At 38.9% G+C, this 22,127-nt stretch overlaps 2 protein-coding genes across 2 annotated transcripts; both read left to right on the forward strand.

The window, feature by feature from the left end:
* The first annotated feature begins 1,520 nt into the window (after positions 1–1,520).
* Positions 1,521–12,715, forward strand: wdr43 (WD repeat domain 43). Its single transcript, XM_083544193.1, has 18 exons — positions 1,521–1,828; positions 3,649–3,786; positions 3,890–4,011; positions 5,502–5,622; positions 6,077–6,195; positions 6,319–6,421; positions 6,499–6,563; positions 7,638–7,803; positions 7,987–8,073; positions 8,282–8,410; positions 8,913–9,062; positions 9,148–9,234; positions 9,324–9,355; positions 9,782–9,845; positions 9,934–10,047; positions 10,125–10,194; positions 10,308–10,369; positions 11,328–12,715. Exons 1-18 carry the CDS (start codon positions 1,613–1,615, stop codon positions 11,487–11,489), a joined length of 2,007 nt encoding a protein of 668 aa, XP_083400319.1. The 5' UTR covers positions 1,521–1,612; the 3' UTR covers positions 11,490–12,715.
* Positions 12,716–14,950: 2,235 nt separating this feature from the next.
* gjb10 (gap junction protein beta 10) lies at positions 14,951–18,876 on the forward strand. The gene is made up of 2 exons (XM_083544931.1): positions 14,951–15,099; positions 16,977–18,876. The coding sequence occupies exon 2, from the start codon at positions 17,053–17,055 to the stop codon at positions 17,833–17,835; it is 783 nt and encodes a 260-aa protein (XP_083401057.1). The 5' UTR covers positions 14,951–15,099; positions 16,977–17,052; the 3' UTR covers positions 17,836–18,876.
* The last annotated feature ends 3,251 nt before the right edge of the window (positions 18,877–22,127 follow it).

A 22,127-nucleotide genomic window follows, 5' to 3' on the forward strand; every position in this document is an offset into this window, starting at 1 on the left:
AATTATTAATTTGTTCATTTATTTCAGAAGGAATTCACTTGAAAATGTATATGCTAATGGGGATATAAAGGACATATAAAATATTAGAAACATTATTATTCATTTTATTTAATTTAAATACATTTCTTTTTTTCCCTTTTTTTTATTTCACAATAAATCAGTGCCAATCAATTTACTTCTTATTTTAAAAAATATATATATATTTGAGGAAAATAATAATTATTTATCAAGTCATTATTTATACATCAGCTTTGTTTTCATTATAAGTACGAAGCTACATTTCCACAGTTTGTTTTCTACAGTATACATAATGCATTATATATATATATATCAGCTTTATATAAAATATTTTACAGATTTTTAACAGATTAAATTAAAAAATAAAATAAAAAATCAAGAAAAAAAAGAACACATGGACCGTAAATTATTCTACAACAAAAGAAAAGCAGCAGTGAATAATGAAGTGATGCGGTTGGAAATAAAGTTTGCACGTCTCTGTTAATGTTGCGGGTTTTTGTGATTTAACCAACAAACATTAAAAGTGAAAAAAAAAATCCAGTCCAAAATCTGTGATCTTAATAAAATTCAGGTTTATAATTAAATTGGGTTTTTCTCTCTTTTTTGTGAAAAAGAAGAGAAAGAGTGCAATAAATTCAACTTCTCTAAATAAAGTTTTAGGATTCTCTCTCAAAGAAAATCTGCATAATGAATGCATGTTTATTAATTCTAGTTTAATGACACATAAAACAATAGAAAAATAGAAACCATCACATTTATTTGTCCCATCTTGAGAAGGTCAGTGGTCAAGTTTTTGGCTTCAAATCCCACAGAAAAAACTCCCTGAGATTGAGAAAAGAAACCTGGAGAGGAACCAGACTCAAAAACAAACCTTAACACTGAATGTTCATTCATTACAGTTTCATCACTGGTGAAGTGATTTAGTAAAACATTTGTTTCAGACTGTTTACATTAATAAGGTTTTGATTTAAAGTATTAAAATGTGCAATATTTTTTCTTCTTTTTTTAATTATTATTATTTATTAATTATTTAATTAATAGTTGTATCCTGCATATAACTTTGATTGTGACAAATACAAAATCTTAAGAACCTGTTTTTTTTTATATATATATATATATATATATATATATATATATAAATTTATGAATAAACAAATAAAGATGCTGAGTTTGGACACGCCTTCTCTCAACAGGCCACCGTAGATCAAAGAGGGGGTGGAGCTTCGTGAACACACAACGCCCTCTTAACGATTAACAATTATAGACCCAATCTTGAGGAACAACAACAAAGACTAAAATTTATTTAAAAAATAACTTTAATCAGAACATTGAGGATATAAAAAACATAAATATAAAAAAAAAACATTGTTTTATTTCCTGGATGTCTACTTCCGCGTTCGCTTCTTGCGCATGCGCGCTGTGCTACGCTCGCCAAAAGCACGTGTTGCCCTCCGCTCGTTCCCTTAACTCCTCCCACTAGCCCCTCCCCCTCCACGCGCTATGCGTCGGTTTTTTTTCTTCCCTCCCCCCTCTCCCGCGTGCGCGACGCAGTCTCACGCACTCGGGCTAAAGCCATCCAGCAGCAGAGAGAGAAATGGCGGCTGCCGGAGCCTGCGCTCCTTCCTCGGCGCCGACGCTGCCGTGCGCCTTCTCGCCGGCTTCGCGGAACTACCTGGCCGTGTGCGCGCAGGACGGTCGCCTGCGTGTCTGGGACGCCGACTCGCGGGCGCTCCACCGCGAGTACGTGCCATCCGCGCACCTCAGCGCCACTTGTACGTGCATCTCCTGGGGACCATGCCGAGCGACCAAGGTACACGGGCCGTATCCCTAATTGCGCTCTCGCACCCTTAACCGACGCGCACTTCTGCCCCTCCTTTACGTCGTCTCGTGCGCCCTACCTAGGGCCCTAGCTTTCCGTTTGGGACGTTGCGCCGAATCCGGCCTGCTTGAAACGCGCACCACCATGCTAACTTTTTTTATTTTCACACATTAGCTGCAATCTGATGCGTTCGTACAACATTAACGACGGTGTTTCATCCCTCCGTGTGTCTACAAGACAATAATAAATGACCCTAAAGCGCATTTGGACGTTATTAAATACTTAAACTAAGTTGTTTGTGAACATTTTCAGGCGTGTGTTAGCATGTTAGCTTTGTGCACCACGTAGTGAAACGCACATGTGTTCCTGCGCACATGTTCACCTCCTCGACATGGCCTGGATTTATATATATATACATTTATATATAAACCTTTTCTCATGCTTTTATTTGTATTTCTTACATTCACACCAGTTTAAAGCTGTGTGATTGATCAGGTTTGGGTCCAGCATCTTATTGGATTAGTTTCCTGAATGATTTGGGAAATATATATATATATATATATATATATATTAATCATTTCCTTCTAATCGAATATGTTCACTTTATTCTTTACCGAATAATACATTAGTTTTCTAATCAGTCTATAAATATTGAATAAAGCCCCCCAAAAAATATATAATTATTTCCAAAGCAATCAATTAATACCAACGTGCAATCACACGTTCATTTTTTTTGTTTATTCTTTACTTTAGAAATCGAATAATCGATTAATCGGCGCTGTACATAATGTTTGGCAGAAAGAAAAGAGTTAAGATTAATCCCTTTTGTAGTCATGTGATTTTTTTTTTGTGCATATATGTGTGTGTGTGTGTGTGTGTGTGTGTGTGTGTGTGTGTGTGTGTATATATATGAGGGGTTTACACATCTTTCCAATCAAGCAACCAAAACACAAGTAATAGACGAACCTGGCAGTCTTTTTAAAGCTGAAACAAAAGGCGATGCGAATAAAACGATTACTCATAACATTCTGAATTCATGATGTACAGAACATCAGAAAATTAAAAAAAAATAAAATTTAGAATCAGTGAACCTAAAAAAAAAACCCTTAAAGGCCACACCACCACAGGATTCACGTGTCTGCAAAACGTCTATGCACCAAAACTGATCGAAAATTAATCTACTTATTGTATTTGAATCCCTGCTCCTGAGATGCTCCAGTGTCGGTCAGAGACTGTGGGAAGTAACGTTTAAATCCGTTACAGGGATTTTTGTATTTATTTATGCACGTAAAGATATTTATTAGGAGCTTCCTTCTTTTAAATTTTTTTTTGTACAACAATATCATGGTTTGTGTATTCATTGGGAGAAAACCCGTAGTTCTATGTGAATTATATCTTATGCACCCCCATATAACCAAAATGGTATGATCCTTGTTTCATAATCCCCTCCAAAGATCATCCAGCGATCTTCATCACAGACCTTGTGTTGAGAACCACGTGTATAATTATCCTCAACTCCATCAATCATCTTACAAATCATTCGTTTTTTTTTTCCGTCTTATGCAAAGCCTCATGAGGTTTCCCTCCACTGACCGTGTCTCTATTACCAGGAACCAGCAAGATGTTGAGAGAAAAAAACCCCTAAAACACCATTCAGACAGTGTGAGATCAGGTGTCTGAGTGAACATATGGAGCGTTTGGCTACAAGAGTCTATTCGTACTCTAGAAATATTTTATAGGTTGTTTTAAAAGTACGATAGATTATTGTGTAGTTGTGTAACATGACTGTGTGTGTGTGTGTGTATTAAAAGGAGGGGCCTCAGAGGAAGAAGAGGAAGTCTGAGGCGGGTCCAGGATCAGCTCAGCAGTCGGATCTGTTGGCTCTGGGTACAGCAGCGGGCACTGTCCTCATCTACAGCACGGTGAAGGGAGATCTCCACTGCACTCTGGTACAACTCGAGTTCATTTCTGTATTATGTCTTAACATTTTCTAATCTTAACTCTTATAGTGACCTGATTTCTCCATGCTTTCTTTCGTTGTCTGCATTTCAGGATGGAGGGCATAGTGGAAGTGTGAACAGCATCCAGTGGCACCCCAAAGAATCCGTTCTGTACAGCGGCTCAGACGACACACACATCGCAGAGTGGGACCTGAAGACGGGGAAAACACGCTGGTGGGTGTTACCCTGTGTTCTGTCTATTAATATAAAAGTCCAAATATAAAGGCCTCAATTTGAAGGTTGTTATTGTAGATGAACTTAAAGAATATACATTATAAAAAAAATAAAGTGCGATTATATGCCCAAGTGGCGTCTTTCGTCTCGGCGATGGAGCGATGCTGCGGTCATTTCTGTGTCTTCTACAGACAAAGAAGACTTGTGGTCGTTGTGAACGCGATTGGCTGGGAGTTCAGAGCGCTAAACGCCCGGTTAGATTGCGTTCAGACGAATGGATATTCACACGTGGTGGAACTTGTATCGTAAATGCGGTGATTTCGATCAATTCCTCGAGGCACAAGTGAATTTGGAGATGAACTGCAGAAGAAAAACGTTTAAATGAGAGAACATATATTTATAATACATACGCAGGTTCCCATGTCCATAGTAACATGGAGGTACTTGTATACCAGCATTCAGTGGCGTCCTATACAATTGTGTGCCTCCAACTTTGTGGTAAGTTCGGAGGAAGAAGAGTGGAGTATAAAGTACATCTGTTAAATCATAAATGTAAAAGTTGCTTATCTTTGTTACTTAATAAAACCAGAAAGTAGGCAAAATATTACTTAAATACAGTAATGGAGTACATTTACTCAAATACTTTACAAAGTGGCGCCGAAAAGACGATTTTACACCCCTGAAAGGGCGATTTTACACCCCTAAAAGTGCCAGCCGAAAAGGCGATTTTACACCCCTGAAAGTGGCAGCTGAAAGGGCGATTTTACACCCCTGAAAGTGGCAGCCGAAAAGGCGATTTTACACCCCTGAAAGTGGCAGCCGAAAAGGCGATTTTACACCCCTGAAAGTGGCAGCTGAAAGGGCGATTTTACACCCCTGAAAGTGGCAGCCGAAAAGGCGATTTTACACCCCTGAAAGTGGCAGCCGAAAAGGCGATTTTACACCCCTGAAAGTGGCAGCCGAAAGGGCGATTTTACACCCCTTGAAAGTGGCAGCCGAAAGGGCGATTTTACACCCCTTGAAAGTGGCAGCCGAAAGGGCGATTTTACACCCCTTGAAAGTGGCAGCCGAAAGGGCGATTTTGCACCCCTGAAAGCGGCGGCATGAAGGCGATTTTACACCCCTGAAACCGGCAGCCGAAAAAGGCGAGATTACACCCCTGAAAGTGCAGCTGAAAAGGTGATTTTACACCCCTAAAGTGGCAGCGTGAGGACGATTTTACACCGCTGAAAGTGGCAGCGAAAACACCCGTCTTACAGAAATCACAATCTTATGATACCCAGTGAAAATGTGTGACGTCATTTGGTAATATATTCAACATTTAATTCTTGCAGTTTGCTGAGGTATGAGAAATACCACGCACCAGACATGATCTTCCACTGCCACCATAACTAACTTGATCTCTTGATATATTATCACCAGATTTGGCCGTAGTTTTTTTTTTCTTTTTTTCTAAATAAATGAATTCTGATGTCTTTATTCCTATTCAGTAAATGGAAAGCGGACAGAGCAGCGGTGACGAGCCTGTGTGTGAGTCCCGATGGGAAACTCCTGCTTTCTGCCGGGATGACCATCAAAATGTGGGACCTGGAGACCAAGGAGGTGTACAGGGTGAGTGACTTTTCTTCATTACTGCTAGTCAATTAATTGACTTCTGAGATGACCAGTGTGTAGAAATAAACATTACGATCACTTCCTTCCTGTAAGCCGGTTTCCCTACATTGTGACCAAAAGTATTTGGACACTCAAATTTTTCAGTGTCGTTCCTCCCCAAACTTTTCACCAATGACTTTATTAACACCCTGGTGGCTGAAGAATCTCCAGAAGCACAATCTGAAAATCTATTAGAGCTTCCTAGAAGAGTGGCGGTGATTATAATGTTGAATTTGATGTTCAAAAGGTGTATACCAATCCTGTGGTGGGGTGTCCACAAACCTTTGGTTGACACGCAGGCTCTTAATTGCTAGAGGACCACATTGGAGATCAGAATGTCCATGTCAAGCTGCTTTGTAGTGCTATAATTATTCTCATTTTTGCATTTGGTACTTTTCGTTTCTTCGTACAGAAGTTCACAGGTCACTCCACCACAGTAACGACCCTGTGCTTCGCCACGACACGACCCCCGGACAGCGACGGACTCTACTTCCTGTCTGGCGCGGCTCACGACCGACTGCTCAGCGTGTGGTATGCGTGTGGTATACCTTTTCCACCTTTTTCTTTGTGCTTCCTGTTGCAGCCGAGGTTCAGACCAATGAGATGCCTGGGATGTCAAACCTGATTACATGTTTTTTTTTTTTTTTTTTACAGGCAGGTACGGTCTGATGGCAAAGACAAGAACTCTGTTGTATCCTTCACGCTGACAGAAGAACCCCAACACATCGACCTGCAAACATCCAACAGCAAAGACGAGGTGAGATCTTGTACATTCGCTCTGTCTTTTTGTTCACCAAACCCTCTTTTCAATGCTCTTAAATATTTTGTTTCCAGGCGGTGCGGTTAGCAGTGGTGTGTAAAGACGGACAGCTACATCTCTTCGAGCACTTTCTCAACGGGTGAGTGTGGAATGAGTGCGTTTCACCCACAGCAGGTGTTTGTACAGACAAATTATACCTCGGTGTGGAAGGAGAGAGAGACACACACACACACACACACACACATTGGAGCGCTATAGCAGGAGATCCTACGCTCCAACCCATGTAAAGCATGTCTCCGTGGAGCATCTTCATGCCGGTTTGCCTGTCATAGTTAAAGTGAAGAGTCAGGTGTCCCAATACTTTTGGTTTATGACTCCTATCTCCAGTAAGGCTGTACGATATATCACCTACGATAATATCGTGATCGTCCTTTTTTTTTTTATGACATTGAGTACATCACAAAACACACCAGAGCACACGTGCATTAGACACGTGCGTGTCTATAAATAAGCATTCAGAACGATCACAAAATTCAAGATGTTTTACTTTTATATACTTAGAGTTAAAAAATATCAAGGTTTTTCAGCTATTGAAATATATTATAAAGTTATACGGATTTTATGTGTTTGGCTGAAACAGATGAAATGTAAGAATTTGACTTAAAAGATCATGCACACTTCTTTTATATAAAAAAAAAAAGTGAAAAGTTAATAATTTTTTATAACTGGAAAGAAAATGCCCCTAAAAGATAAAATGAAATAAAAAAATCAACTTATTGGAAAAGATGTCCAATTATTTAGGAAAAATATAAAAAAAACAACTTTCCTTTTTTTTTCTTTTTTTTTCTTTTTTTTTTTATTTAATTCTTTGGTCAATGTTACCCTTTTTTTTGTATTACTTTTTTTTAATTTTTTTTAATGATTTATAATCGCACTCTTGGATGATCCACTTTAGTCTGGTTCCTCTAAATGTCTCTTTTTGACACCGTCTAAGGTTTTTTTTTTCGTTATCATGTAAACATAAATACGTACACGAGTTTTAAAAAATGTTTTTCTATTATTTTTATTATTTTTTTTAATGCTGCTTTGAGACGATGTTCATTGATAAAATCATTATAGAATTTGAATTAAAATGTGCACAAGCCGCAGAAAACAAAAATTGCAATCAAACTTAATCATTTAATATTTGTGTTTGTGTTGTTTTTTTCGGCAGGCCGTGTAAAAAGCCCCTGTCCCCAGTGTGTTCGGTTCAGGTGTCGAGCTCTGGTGAAAGCGCCACCCCGATGCCCGTCTCCTTGCTGGCTGCAGCGCTGTGTTCAGACAGACAGAACGTCATGATGGCGTACGGCAGCCACCTACAACCAGTGATTGAGAAAATGGTGAGTGATTGTGCTCAGAAATTCACATGCATTTTGCTGGAGATGTCGCACCAATATAAAGACAATTCTTATGATTTTTGTTTTTTGGATGATGTGTGTGTGTGTGTGTGTGTGTGTGTGTGTGTGTGTGTGTGTGTGTGTGTGTGTGTGTGTGTGTGTGTGTGTGTGTGTGTGTGTGTTCAGCCCATCAACACTTCAGAGAGACACGTGTGTCTGATTCGAGACGTTCACACGACGCTGTCGATTTCTGTCGACGCCGCAGTCACAAAGGTAAATTGTTTATACTTTTATTTAATAATTATTTAATTCTGAGTGACAGAAAAGGTTCATTCGGTTAAACTGTTCACGTCTTTGTACTTTATTGTAAAAAAATGTATCTACTTTTAAGGTGATTCGAATTTAGTCGTGAAGAACGTGGCTTTTTTTTTTTTATTAATTTTTTTTATATATAATTTTTTTTTTTTTACACACGTTCTAGGTGAAGACGCCCATCGTGAACGAAAAGAAGAGCAAAGTTTTAATACCGGGACTTCCCGGGCATCAAGCGCCCATCAAAGCCACTCCCAGCCAATCAGAGAAGAGGAAGAAAGAAGCCGTTCCTACGGAGGTACGTGAAAGAGACAGGAATTATTTTTGAACCATATTCAGCATTGACGTGAATGAATTTTGACACGTTATAATATAATTAAAAAAAAATTTATTCATTAAGTATTTTGAGTCAAGTTTTGTTTTTTTAAACATTATTTGAAAATAGATTTGCAATAATTTATTATTAAGGATGACGTATAAAACCCAGTATCACGTATTGTGATGAATTATATAACATTTTGTGTGTGTGTGTGTGTGTGTGTGTGTGTGTGTGTGTGTGTGTGTGTGTGTGTGTGTGTGTGTGTGTGTGTGTGTGTATTAATTGCTCTTTTGAACCGAATCCAATCAATGCGTCAAATTAGACTGAAAATCATGGACAAAATTGTATATATTGAATATTAATTATTTAATGAATATTCATAATATTTATTATGTCAGAAAAATACAATACAGGGTGCATTTAGGGTTGAAGGAACATGTTCAGGGGCCCAAAATTGACCCTGGATTTTGTCCCCCTGTAGATGTCGATAGAGGAACGTTTGGAGCAGATCGAGCTGAGCACATCAGGAGGTAAAGGTGAAGGTAAAAGAGCTTTGGCTTCGCTCCAGACGGACAGCTACGCCGTTCTGCTTGTTCAGGGCCTCGAGAGCAAAGACGAGAAGATCCTCAACGTGAGTTGACGTCTGCTTTAGATCCATGTTCTCTGACCGTCATGGAGACAGCTCATTATTTTATTTTTCCTTTCTTTATTCTCAGAAACTCTTTCAAACTAAGAAGGAAGTCTTGATTAAGAACACGGTGGCTCGGCTGCCTCCTCCGGTTGTCCTGCCTCTCGTCGAGGAGGTGAGTCTGACCCCTGGCCTTATTTTTTTATTTATTCTATTCATTTGGATTTTTCTTTCGTTAATAACATTTTTGGGTTTTTTTTGTAGCTGTCAAGGAGACTCCAAGGACATCCCTACGCGTAAGTGTAAAGCTCTCATTAATCTGAATAACTCTGATTGTTCTTTTTGATAAACTCCATATGATTCAGCTTTTTTACTTCCTGTTCAAAAGTTTTAAATAATGAAACGCGATGTCAATAATTTCTTACAACGGCTTTCAAAGTACGTCTAATAAAACATGTGATCAATAAACCCTTATAACCGATCCCATACGCTCGATAGTAGTCGAACATCTGAGTCGTTGGATCCTGGTGCCACATTTGTAAAAAAAAAAAAAAAAAAGGTTTATCTGATTTCATTGACACTGGAGGCTCCTTCCATAAAGGAGTCAAGCTTTCTGGCCAATCAGAGGCCAGAATTAAACAGAATGGCATCGAATTCGTTGTCTGTTACCGTTATGGTTTACCTGATCACGGAAATATTAACTGATACGACTTATTTTACAGAGCGATTCTCATCATACAGTGGCTGAAGGCCGTGTTGACGCAGCACACGTCGTACTTGTCATCGGTAAACTTGTGCAAATACGCCCGTGTTCGTCTCGTGTGCTTTGTTTTTTTGCCAAAAATCGGCTTATTTTTATTTTCCTGCGTCTCAGATCCCGGATCTGGTGTCTCAGTTGGGGGCGCTGTACTACATGATCGAGAGTCGGGTGAAGTTGTACCAACAGCTGACCAGACTCCATGGCAAGCTGTACCTGTTAATGACTCAGGTATGTGTTGTGTGTTGTTAGGATGGGATTAGTCACAGAGCCAGCACAGGAACGAAGTAACGTTGTTTTTCCACTAGGTGGCGACAAACAACAGTTCTCACAAAGCAACCAACCTGGATCGCCAAGCCAAACTGGTGTATGAGGAAGGTAAGTCTCGTGCTTCATTGTGATTGAAACATCATCTAACACTAATTCAGGCTCTTTTTGAGGTATTGTTTTTTTGGAAACCGACCAAACTAATTCACACTTGTGTTTTGCAGAGTCCTCAGATGAAGAGGAAGGTTCTGGAGATGAAGGAAGGCCCGGCGACGACGACTCTGATGTGAGTTTTGTTACTTTTTTGGACGTTAATTCAAGGGTTTTCATGCAATTTAAATCCCACGTGTTGCTTTGATGTACGTGTACACAGTGTCTTTTTATAACTATTGGCACCCTTCTTGTACAGTAAATGAGAGTAATTGTCTGGGATGAACTTTGCAAATAATTCTTGAGTGCGCTAATAATAGTTTTGGTGGACATCGATTAGCACGTTATGAAATTTTACTTGTTGGCTTGTTTTAAAATTTTATTATTAGAGGTCAACCAGTAGCTTAACCAATTAATCAACCCATAATTAATAAAATGGATACTGCATAAAGATAATAAAAAAACTGAAATATTACTGAATTACAATAAAATAAACTGTAAATGTTAAATGAAATAAATATAAATACATATCATTAAGAAGGTATAAATAGTAAATATAATATAGCGCTCTCCGTGCAGCAAGCCGTCTTGCGTGAAAAAAACAGCATGTGCTATCAGTGATCCGCCTCTAGAGGCCGCCAACAATCAGCTACGATGCCGATTAATCCGCAGAACCGATTAATCGGTCAACCTCCTAATTTTTACACTACATGTGAATATTTTTTTTCTCATTTTAAACTCATAACACATTTTTGTAATGGACATTTGTTTATCCAGGAAACTTTACTAATGTTTGTTAAAATTTAATTTGAATCAGAAATGTCAGTTCGAGTGCGTTATAGAGAAAATTGCTATTTATGGTGTAATAAATTTAATAAAATTGATAAAAAATATCAAATTGATGTGGGTATGTGTGGTGGGGTCTTGTCTTTTTGTTTTTTTTAATGTGATGAAATAATGAAGTGGGCGGAGCTTGAAGTTGCATCCATAGTTGTTCAGTTGTTGTTGTTTTAACAGATGTAATCACTCAACGTCTTGTTTATAAACATCTGCTTGCTGCAGCCGGTAACACGCTTCCTGTTTTTCTGTAACAGAGCTGGGAGGAGGAGGACGAGGAGGACAAGGAGGAAGGGATGGACGTAACTGAGGACAAAGATAAAAACGCAGATGAGGAGGACGAGAGCGAGGAGGATGAGAAGGACGAATCCAAAGCAAATGGCGATTCGGACTTAGACCCTGAGAGCGAAGAGGAATGAAACAAAATAATTAGCTTGAGAAATTTATATATTATACGTTTGTTTTATTTTTTTCCCTGTTTTCATTTTATTGTAAAAAAAAAAAAAAAAAAAAAAAAAAAAAAAAATTAATTTACAAAAGCCTGTTTTATAGAGTTCCTACGTGTCATGGACTGAAAGTGGTCGAGTCCCAGGGCAGCGACAGATGTAAACACGGCATGAACGTTCGTCTCTAACCCTTTTTTTTTTTTTTTTTATCTTCTCTTGACCCCAGACTGCTTGTCCTTTTAGTTTTCCTTTTTTTTTTTTTTTTTTTTTTTTTTGGTGATGTGGTACCAGTGTATCTCACCTTTTGGGATCTACAGTCCAGGCTTTGCAGGTGTATTGCTTCCTTTTTCAAACCATCATTCAAAATCTCACTTTTTTGAGATTACATTTCTGTAATTGGCAAAAATTCACTTTGTCCTCCATTTTTGCCGAAATCCTTCTTTTGACTTTCTGTGAGTTTCTGTTTCCAAGTTACGCAAAAAATCGATCTATCATGACCTGATGGTGAACTTGGGAGAAAGTTGTTCCCCATGTATCACGTTTACAGCATAAAATGCGCATCGGACACGAAAGTACTTCATCAGATGCAGCCGTAAAAGACGGAGCTTTTGTTGCTTTTTATTTTTTGTTTGTTGTGGGAAAGGTTAGTGTTACTTTTGCTTGATTTGTATGTTCGTAAATCAAGTTTAATCAAGTATGAGACTAAACAGGCTGGTAGGAAATCAGCTCTTAAGTCAATTGAATCTAAATTGGATTTAAATACAAACTTCAACCACAAAATCTTCTGAAACCGTGACTGTGTTTCACCGCATTGTTAAACGCTGTAACGTTGCGGTACGGACTGATCCCTGACCCGGTCTCCGATCCCCGGACTCTTCACCTTCTGTCCATTTCATTTAGCCTTAACATCAGTTTTTCTCCCTGAACCACTCCTCACTTCTTTTATTTTTTTGTTATTTTCCATCAGCCCTGCAGTGTTGTTGAATCGTGTCCGTTTTCTCTAATGACGGTTTCAGAGTCGAGGACGACGACGTGAATGTTGCTCAATTCGGTGAATAATAATAAGTCAGAGCCTCGTGCTCAGAAACGTTGGTTGCTTCAAGTGGGGGGGGGGTTGTCAACCTTTTTCAATACACGCAGTATATATATCAACGACTGTTGTACAGTTGAAATGAAATAAATTCCTTTTTGTTCTCAGAGCTCCTGTTTCCAGGTTTATTTGATGTTCGCTAAAATGCTTAAACTGACTCAATGTGGCACAGATCTAGATTTACAGTGTCATTAAATAGCACACTTTATATACATATACAGTACAGACCAAAAGAGTGAAGGCAAAAGGGCCAACAAGTGCCAAGCATCTCTCGAGGAACTCCTTCAAGACTGTTGGAAGACCATTTCAGGTGACTACCTCTTGAAGCTCATCAAGAGAATGCCAAGAGTGTGCAAAGCAGTAATCAAAGCAAAAGGTGGCTACTTTGAAGAACCTACAATATGACATTTTTCAGTTGTTTCACACTTTTTTGTTATGTATATAATTCCATATATAATTCCACATGTGTTAATTCATAGTTTTGATGCCTTTAGTGTGAATCTACAATTTTCATAGTCATGAAAATAAAGAAAACTCTTTGAATGAGCAGGTGTGTCCAAACTTTTGGTCTGTACTGTATATATATTTTATATATTTATAACTCAGTTTTACAATATATGACAATTTTAAATGCAAGAAAATTGTGGATTGATGTACACCAAATATTTATTGTCCAAAAAAAAAAAGTGTGCTGCAAAGCCGACGACCTCTGTGGATACAAATAAGGGGTTGACTTCAGGAGGACACGTAGTGATCGATCCACTCTGGACATCAATGGCTCCTTAATGGAGATCGTGGAGAATAAAAATCCTTGGTGTTCACCTGGTTGAGATTCTGACCTCGCCAGATACATAAGGAAAGTCCAGCAGCATCTCTACTTCTTGGAAAAGCTAAGGAAGGCCCAGCTCTCAACCAAACGTCTTCACGACGTTCTACAGAAGGACCGTTGAGAGCATTCTGAGCAGGTGCATCGCTCGCCTGGTTTAGGAATCGTACTGTTTTGTATTGCAAGACCCCTCTCTTGCCTCCATTGTGGATTATTACAGAAGAAACTGCAAAGCCATCAACATTGAGGCTAATCTCACACACATTCGATCTCCTGCAGTCTGGGAAACGCTACCAAAGCATGTTAATTTCTTAGCGATTTCCAGTTTCCATACCTACACATTGGTGCAACATCTATATCCGTCTAGAGTTGCAGATTATGTAATATTGGTGATATTCGGACCACTGTCCCACATATTCCAATAATTATAAATAGGGTTCAAGTCCAGAACGTGTGGTGGCCCATCTGTGTGTGAAAAGGATGTGTCATGCTCTTCTCCACTCTTTCCTGGTGGTGGTGTTATGGAATATTCTCATGCCATCAGGGAAGAAATGTTTTAATTATGGAAATTAATATATTAAGGTGAGCAGATTTTGGCACACAGAATTGTTAAAGCTGCACCGTACCAACACCTAAAGCATCCTCGGATCATACGACTGCCCCCACCAGCCTGTACAACACTTCATTTGACTCTCCACAAAGAGTCTTCTGATATGGTTACGTAATAAATACCTTGTAGTCAAATGAAACATGTTCAACAGTACAGTAATGATCCAATGGAGCTCTTACCTACTAGCTATATTACATCCAGGGTTTTGTTTTGTTTTTTTTGTTTTTTAATAGGGCAGTGTGTAATTAGGTGTAAATGAAAATCTTTATAAATGGTACGTGTAAACGTCAAACCTTAATGATATAAATATTTATATTATTATATTAATTACAAACAGAAATTATTGTAAAATTGTCAAAACTATGCATTATTTTTTCCACTGATGCAGAAAAATACTATAATTGTTTTTATTTTTTTTGTACTTTAGTCTCTATAAATGACTTTGGTTTGTATTTATGGTTATTTTAATGAAATAATTACAATAATAAACTCATTAATTCAATTCTCGCCTGAACTGGAAAAAAATATATAAATATTGACGCTTTCTTAAATCGCGCGCCAGGTGTCGCGCGTGCACTTTGGTGATTGGTTTGCACGAGCAAGCTGATCCGAGATCAGATTTTATTTCTTCGAACTCTCGCGATAACATAACGAGAGCTCCATTCCTCTGATCTCAGATCAGTGTTAAACCGGTGTCGTACAAATGTACTATTTTTATCGAGTCTGTTATTGACGGACTCGATTAAGTCACTTTTACACGCTATATATTAGTTTTTCAGTCTAATATGCTACTCTTGACACTTCAAGAACTTCAGGTCCAGGTTTGGAACATCTGTACCTAATTTTCGCTTGCTCTCTAAACCTTTTTTATTCCTTTCTGTACGGAATCGACTCCTGGAAACAGAGAGTCGGTTCCTTTGTGAAGTCCTCATTGGCTCCTCATGCCTGCTGTGCGACTGATCCAGAGGTTCAGAAATGACTTGTTGTTGAAGTTGATCTGAGCTCGAAGTGCTAAGAGTGCCTTTCTAAGAGGCTTTAAAGTTTTCTGCTGTGACTTGTGAGTATTTTCTTTTGTTCAGCTCTTTAATGAAACATGTTAATAAATAGGATGTGTTAATAAATAACATGGAGAACAGAAAAACTGCACATGCATTATACTATGTGTATATATATATATATATATATATGTGTGTGTGTGTGTGTGTGTGTGTGTGTGTGTGTGTGTGTGTGTGTGTGTGTGTGTGTGTATCCACGACTATAGATGATGTAGTTATTGTTATAGTTTTTCATGTTACACTTTTGTACTGCTAATAACTTAGACAATAATGTACTATAATTTCAGTGCAACAACAATAATTATAGTCATTGTTACTTGTGCAACAACTTGTGCAATAAATATGCAACGCACGTGCACTAAATACAAAATAAAAATACAATCACGTGCAATAATTATACCAATTTCATGTGTATGATTATTTTTTGTTTTACTTTAAATTCACTTTAACTGTATTACTAGCAAATGAACCCAGACATTTTTCTATGATTTTTATTACAACTCTCTGTATTCCTCTTTTTTTCCTTCATACTTTATCTGGATGCTTCAAGTCTCAATGTAAAAGTGAACTGGGTAGAGTCGTATATTTTCAGCTCTTTTTTTATTAACATGGTGCTGGAGGGTTCAGAACATCAGAACAGTGAACAGATCATCAGAACAGCGGTTTTGCTGAAGAACTTGCTGCTGCTCCGCTGGTTTGAGAAACGTACTGTTGTAATCATATGAAGGGATTTCATAACGCATAGCATTCATTTTATTGTCCCAAGCCAAATCACTCATTGTGTAAATTCATGTCACTCAAATTTCTTTGTTTTAATTTATTTTTTCGAATCATGTCTGTGGTCACATGCTCATATATTCATTTCCTCATACAGTGTGATTGTCTTATTTTAATGGTTGTCATGAGTATAGATTGAGTTGCCTGAGTGTGGAACGTGGATGCTGAACAAAGTAAAAATCACATTCTTTTTTTTTTTTTTTTATAGGAGAATTGAATAGATTTCAATTCAATTCATTTTTATTTGTGTAGCGCTTTTAACAATGAACATTGTCTCAAAGCAGCTTCACACAGATAATGTGGTGATTAAAAGTGAAGATGTTCTTTATAAGTAAGTTTGTCCCTGATGAGCGAGCCGGTGGCGACTGTGGTGAAGGAAAAACTCCCTGAAATGGTATAAGGAAGAAACCTTGAGAGGAACCAGACTCAAGAGGGAACTTCATCCTCATCTGGGTTGCACTGAATGTCCATTTATAGCAGATATACGATGTTGCGGGGGGCAGTGATGATAATCAGAAGCGAAAAGTAGTCCTGAGTCAGTGTAGGAGACTGTTGACATTAACTACAGTCCAATCCATCCTCAAAGCTCCCGTTCTTACTCCGGAATTTCATGAAACCACCCAAGGCGTTGATGAGAAACCATCCCAAGCTGCACAAAGTGACCTCCGGTCGAAGAGAACACTATCCAGAGGCAGACCTGGACGAAGTGGGAAGATCCACTCGACCGATTTCCATTTCTTTCAATGCTTTCTCCTCTTCAAGAAGATAATCGTCCCCTGGGAATCCTGGAAGCTTCTGCTTTACATCTAGTGACTCCATCTAGCAGGTTCAAGAAATGGAAAATTGTTGGTGATATCATTTTTTCATGTGACTTGTATAGAATTCATTTATTTGAAAAAAGTCATATTCAGATTTGTGCCAAATTTCAAGCTCAGTGAAATCTTCTACTTTGAACAATTTTCTTAGCCAGAAACCTTGGACAACATGTTTAAGAACCTGTTCCAGAACCGTTTTATTGGTGTAAAAGTGTACCATATGCTCTGTACTCTTTCAATGTCTAGTTCCTTTCCCAACCTTTCTCCATTCTCTTTACCATTTGCAGGTTCTCAGGCTTTTGTGTTTTCTGAAGATCCGCTCCTTCACCCAGCGTTCTCTCTGAGGAGCTCCGACTCAGCACCATGAACTGGGCATTCCTCCAGGGTCTCCTAAGCGGGGTCAACAAATACTCGACTGCGTTCGGGCGCATCTGGCTGTCCGTGGTCTTCTTGTTTCGCATCATGGTGTTTGTCGTGGCTGCGGAGAAGGTCTGGGGTGACGAGCAGAAGGATTTCACGTGTAACACGGCCCAGCCGGGGTGCCACAACGTGTGCTACGATCATTTCTTCCCCATCTCGCATGTTCGCTTGTGGGCGCTGCAGCTGATCTTTGTGACGTGCCCGTCGCTACTGGTGGTCCTGCACGTGGCGTACCGTGAGGAACGTGAACGCAAACACCGCGCCAAGTTCGGCGAAACCTGCGACCGCCTTTACCAGAACACAGGCAAGAAGCGCGGCGGACTCTGGTGGACCTACGTGCTCTCGCTGGTCTTCAAGATGGGTGTGGATGCTTCCTTTGTCTACCTGGTGTATTATTTGTACGAGGGCTACGACTTTCCGACGATGGTAAAGTGTTCGGAGACGCCGTGCCCCAACATGGTGGACTGTTTTATCTCGAGGCCCACCGAGAAAAGGATCTTTACGCTCTTCATGGTGGTCACGAGTGTCGTGTGCATCCTGCTTTCGCTTTTCGAGATCCTCTACCTGTTGTGCAAGAGATGCAACGAGGGCATCCGTAAGCTGAAGGGCTCCAGGCAGGTGACTCGTGCAACTTCTATCCACAACGTCAAGAACCCAAACTTACTGATGGATGACAAACAGATGGTAGATAAAGTGCCATCATATACAGTCTCAATGTCACAGTAAGGACTCTTGACACTTGAACTGGGGAGGAACTGGAAAGGAACCTGAGACAAACTTGAGGCAAACTTGAGACATAATCAACCGGCACCTTGATGGTGACCAATTATGGGTTTTACGATCCAGTAGTGAGACTGAGGACGGGAACTGGTTTAAATTTAAGTAGATTTATCTCAGAAAGTGAGATAAGAACTTGTGCAATTGGAGAATTTCACTTTGCTGATGCTTTGTTCCTCATAACACTGCTCTACTGAACACTACCAAGCAGATGAGCTGAGAAATGGGTGTAGCTCTGCTATGAACAATTATAACATGCAGCTACATGTCCAATCTTTTTTTTTTTTTTTTTTTTTTTTTTTTTTTTTACTTCTCAGAAACATGTTTAAAAGCCGTTTGGGCTGTGAATAAAAAAACAGCAGCCAAGGCCCTTCTCGTTAAACCCCGAGCTGCCAGTCTTTTATTCTTGACTCCGAAAAGGGTGTAAATACTGAAAGATGATCGTCTCTCACCTTAAAGCGAACGGGAGCAGGCGATGGCGCTGCAGCGATCGCGTCTCTCCTGATCAGTTTTCCGTACTTTTCTCCTCTCTGATGTTTTTCCGAAGCTGCTCAGAAATCTGATATTAAAATGCGCCTGGGAAAACAAAGAAAAAGCACCAAAACTTTATCTAGAATTTAGAGGTACTGAATGTTGGTTCGATTCATAATTGTAATTGTGTTCATGGAGTATGACGGCGTTTTAGTGGCATGTTAAAAAAAATTACGATTATAAGAAAAAAAAAAATTTGGAGAATAAAGTCAAATTTTCAAGCATATCATATGAGTCCGTAGGCCACAATGCGTCGGGACCCCCGCTGAACTTCTGGCGATGTCGGAGACGCCGGTGTTCTTCAGTCTCTTAATATACAACGGTGTCTCCTCAGATGTAACCATGTCATGAAATCCTTGTAGTCGTGCACTGGTCGCCATTTCAGACTGTACACAAGACGCAATTTCCGTAATCTGTCTGATTTTTTTTCTTCTGATTAAATTAAGTTTTCTACAGAAACACTGCAGTGTCCGTTGACTGATTCCAACTCAGTGCTGATGCTTCAAAAAAACAAAGAAAACAGCAAAATGTTTCTCTTAATTCTGTTTTTTTCAAAATATTTCATCTTTAAGTTCCCTGGTGGTCTAGTGGTTAGGATGCGGCGCTCTCATCGATGCGGCCCGGGTTCGATCCCCGGTCAGGGAACCAACCCCAGCCACTTTTAGTGCCGGTCCCAAGCCCGGATAAATAGGGAGGGGATAAATAGGGAGGGTTGCGTTAGGAAGGGAATCCAGCGTAAAAACATGTGCCAAATCAAACATGCGGAGGATCCGCTGTGGCGCCCCCTAATGGGAGAAGAAAGAAAGTTTATTTCATTTTTATTCTCGTCTTGCTACGACTTTCATTTTCGTACTTCTACGACTTTGTTTTCATGTTTATACAACTTTATTTTTGTGCTTCTACGATTTAATTTTTATATTTGTACAACTTTATTTTCGTATTTCTACGATTTTATTGTCGCACTTCTACGAATATATTCTTGTATTGCTCCGACTTTATTCTGGCATCGCTGCGACTTTATTTTCAAAATATTTTGACTTTATTCTCATTTTGCTTTGACTTTATTATAATCTTTGATTTCAATTATTATTATTAATATATTTTTTTACCATGGCACTAAAACGCCGTTGTACGTGGAGCACTATAAAGTATTTTAAAAAAGTGCATGAATCTCAAAAACAGAATCCTAAAAGTTTATAAAAATGTTGTTAAAAAAGAAAAAGAAACAAAGGGTCTGGATGTGAAGTTCATTTAGGAGTGATAAACATAGAAAGCATATTTCCTTCGAAGAAAAAGAGCACTGAAGAAAAACTCTAAGCCCTGATGGCAAAGTAAACACAAACTCCAAGCTCATCTGTTCATCCTTTTGCGTTCGTCAGACGCCGAATGAGTCCCAGAAGCTACAAATTTTTTCCCGGCAGCCAAATTACTTTGAAACACAGTGTAACTAAAGACAACCCACATCTTGGAGAAGCTCGATGACTCATCTGCCCCATTACATCTGAATTTGATTCGTCTTTTGGAGGAAACCCAAAGCCCTCGCCCTACAGAAGGCTGCTTCAAGAGGTCTTAAAGCTCTAAACCTGCTAGAACTGCCTTCAGAAATGTGTACAACAACATTTCTCTGAGAACAAACACACCCTCACACCTGCTTGCCGAAAATCCATGTATCTGCTGTCTTTAAAATGTCATTCTTTAACTGTTGACAGCCTGTTTATCATCAAAAATGGTGTGTAAACAAATCTTTTCCTGCCAAGTCTGCTGAATTCTTTTTGCACAATTATTTAACCACAGGATGCTCTGGATGTTATTTTCTAGGCAAATGTTATGTATTTTATTACATAATTCACCTTCCTTGGTTAAACCATGTATGTTTTTGATTGTCTTTTATATATTTTATATATACTTATATCACAAGCTGTAGGATCTCAGGGGATTATGTGCCTTGTGGTAACTAGGAAAAAATTCTATGGGTTGTGTGTGTGTGTGTGTGTGTGTGTGTGTGTGTGTGTGTGTGTGTGTGTGTGTGTGTTTTGGGGGGGGTGTACAAGGACTGATCTGTGTAAAAAATAAAAAAAAAAACCTTGTTGAGAAAATCCTCCAGATGTTGTTTTAGTTTGGCGCTCAAAAGCGTAAATGTAAACCGACCTCATTGTAGATTTCCTCTGTTTGGTGTCCGTCTTCCCGACATTCCTCTCAGTTTACCGTGTGTGCCCCGAAAATGCCGCATTTACATCTCAATTAAATTCATTTTGTACTTTATTAATCACGTGTGATGTTGTTATCCTGTTCAATTCGCCAAAATTGTGTGTGTGTGTGTGTGTGTGTGTGTGTGTGTGTGTGTGTATGTGTGTATGTGTGTATGTGTGTATGTGTGTGTGTGTGTGTGTGTGTGTGTGTGTGTGTGTCCGAAAGAGCTGATGAAGCAGAGATACTGATACCACAACATTGTACAGGTGATCATTTTTACGTATTCATCTGAGTGTTTTCTTCCTCTTTTACCACAGGAATTTGGTGGGAAAATATTGTTTATCGTTGTGAAATGTCTGCAATTCAATCATCACTCGAGTGTGACTCATTTTTCCCCCAAACTGTTTGGTAGCATGAAGTTTTCCCCTTCATGAGAACTTGGGAGACCCAAAACTGTTCCAGCATGATAATGCTTCTGTGCACAAAGTCAGCTCAATGAAGATCTGCTTTCCATGGGTTGGAAACATGATGAATATGAATGCTGACTGCCCCCACAAACCTCCTCATCTCACCTACAGGCTACACCTACTAACACCTACGAACATCTTAATAGAAGAGTGGAGGTTATTAAAACAGCAAATGGGGACTAAATGTGGAATGAGATGTTCACAAAGCACAGAATCGTACGGGCAGGTTTTCACAGTGGTGGACAGTAAGAAAGAAAATGTTATTCGTTATTGTACTTAAGTAGCTTTTCCTGAACTGTACTTTACTGAAGTGTTTACATTTGAAGAGATTTTACTTCACTACATTTCAAAGTTAAATATCGTATTTTTTAACTCAACTACATTTTGTAAAAACAGTCAGCATCAAGCAGAACATTTCGAGAGAAATAAATGATGAACAAACTCCAGATTTGAACTCACCACAACACACGTGACCTGATTTGAGCTCATTTTTATAAGTAAATAAAAAGGTTTTGGGTTCATGATAGTTGTAATAGAAATCAGTGTTTGAGACATTCTATTAATAGAGCAGGGTGCTGAGAGTCACATTCGAGTCTTTTCACGTAAACTGGGGAACATTCTAGTCGTAATAAATCATAGTACTTTGGATACTTAAGTACATTTAAAGGCAAATACTTTCCCCACACAATATTACATTTACTGGGGTAATATTTTACCGAGTGTATTTCCACTTTAACTCAAGTACACGGTTTGTGTACTTCATCCTCCACTTGGTTTACACAAGTGTAAGTGTGTCAGGGTTGGTGAAGTTCATATAATCTCTGAACACTTCTTTCACAATTACTTCAGGTTCCCACAGATTTTGGGTGGAATTTAGATTTGGACTTGGCCACTATATAACTTTTTCCCTTTTGTTATTCACCACACGTACCGAGATTTCGGACCATCATCCTGCTGAAAGGTAAAGTTTTCTTATCCCACTGAAGTGAAACTCATGTATTTTGCTTCATCTATTCTGCATACAACCTTGACAAGAAACTTAGGTCCTAAAGA

The sequence above is a fragment of the Silurus aristotelis genome, assembly GCF_946808225.1.
Source record: "Silurus aristotelis genome assembly, chromosome: 6".
Classification (NCBI taxonomy): Eukaryota; Metazoa; Chordata; class Actinopteri; order Siluriformes; family Siluridae; genus Silurus; species Silurus aristotelis.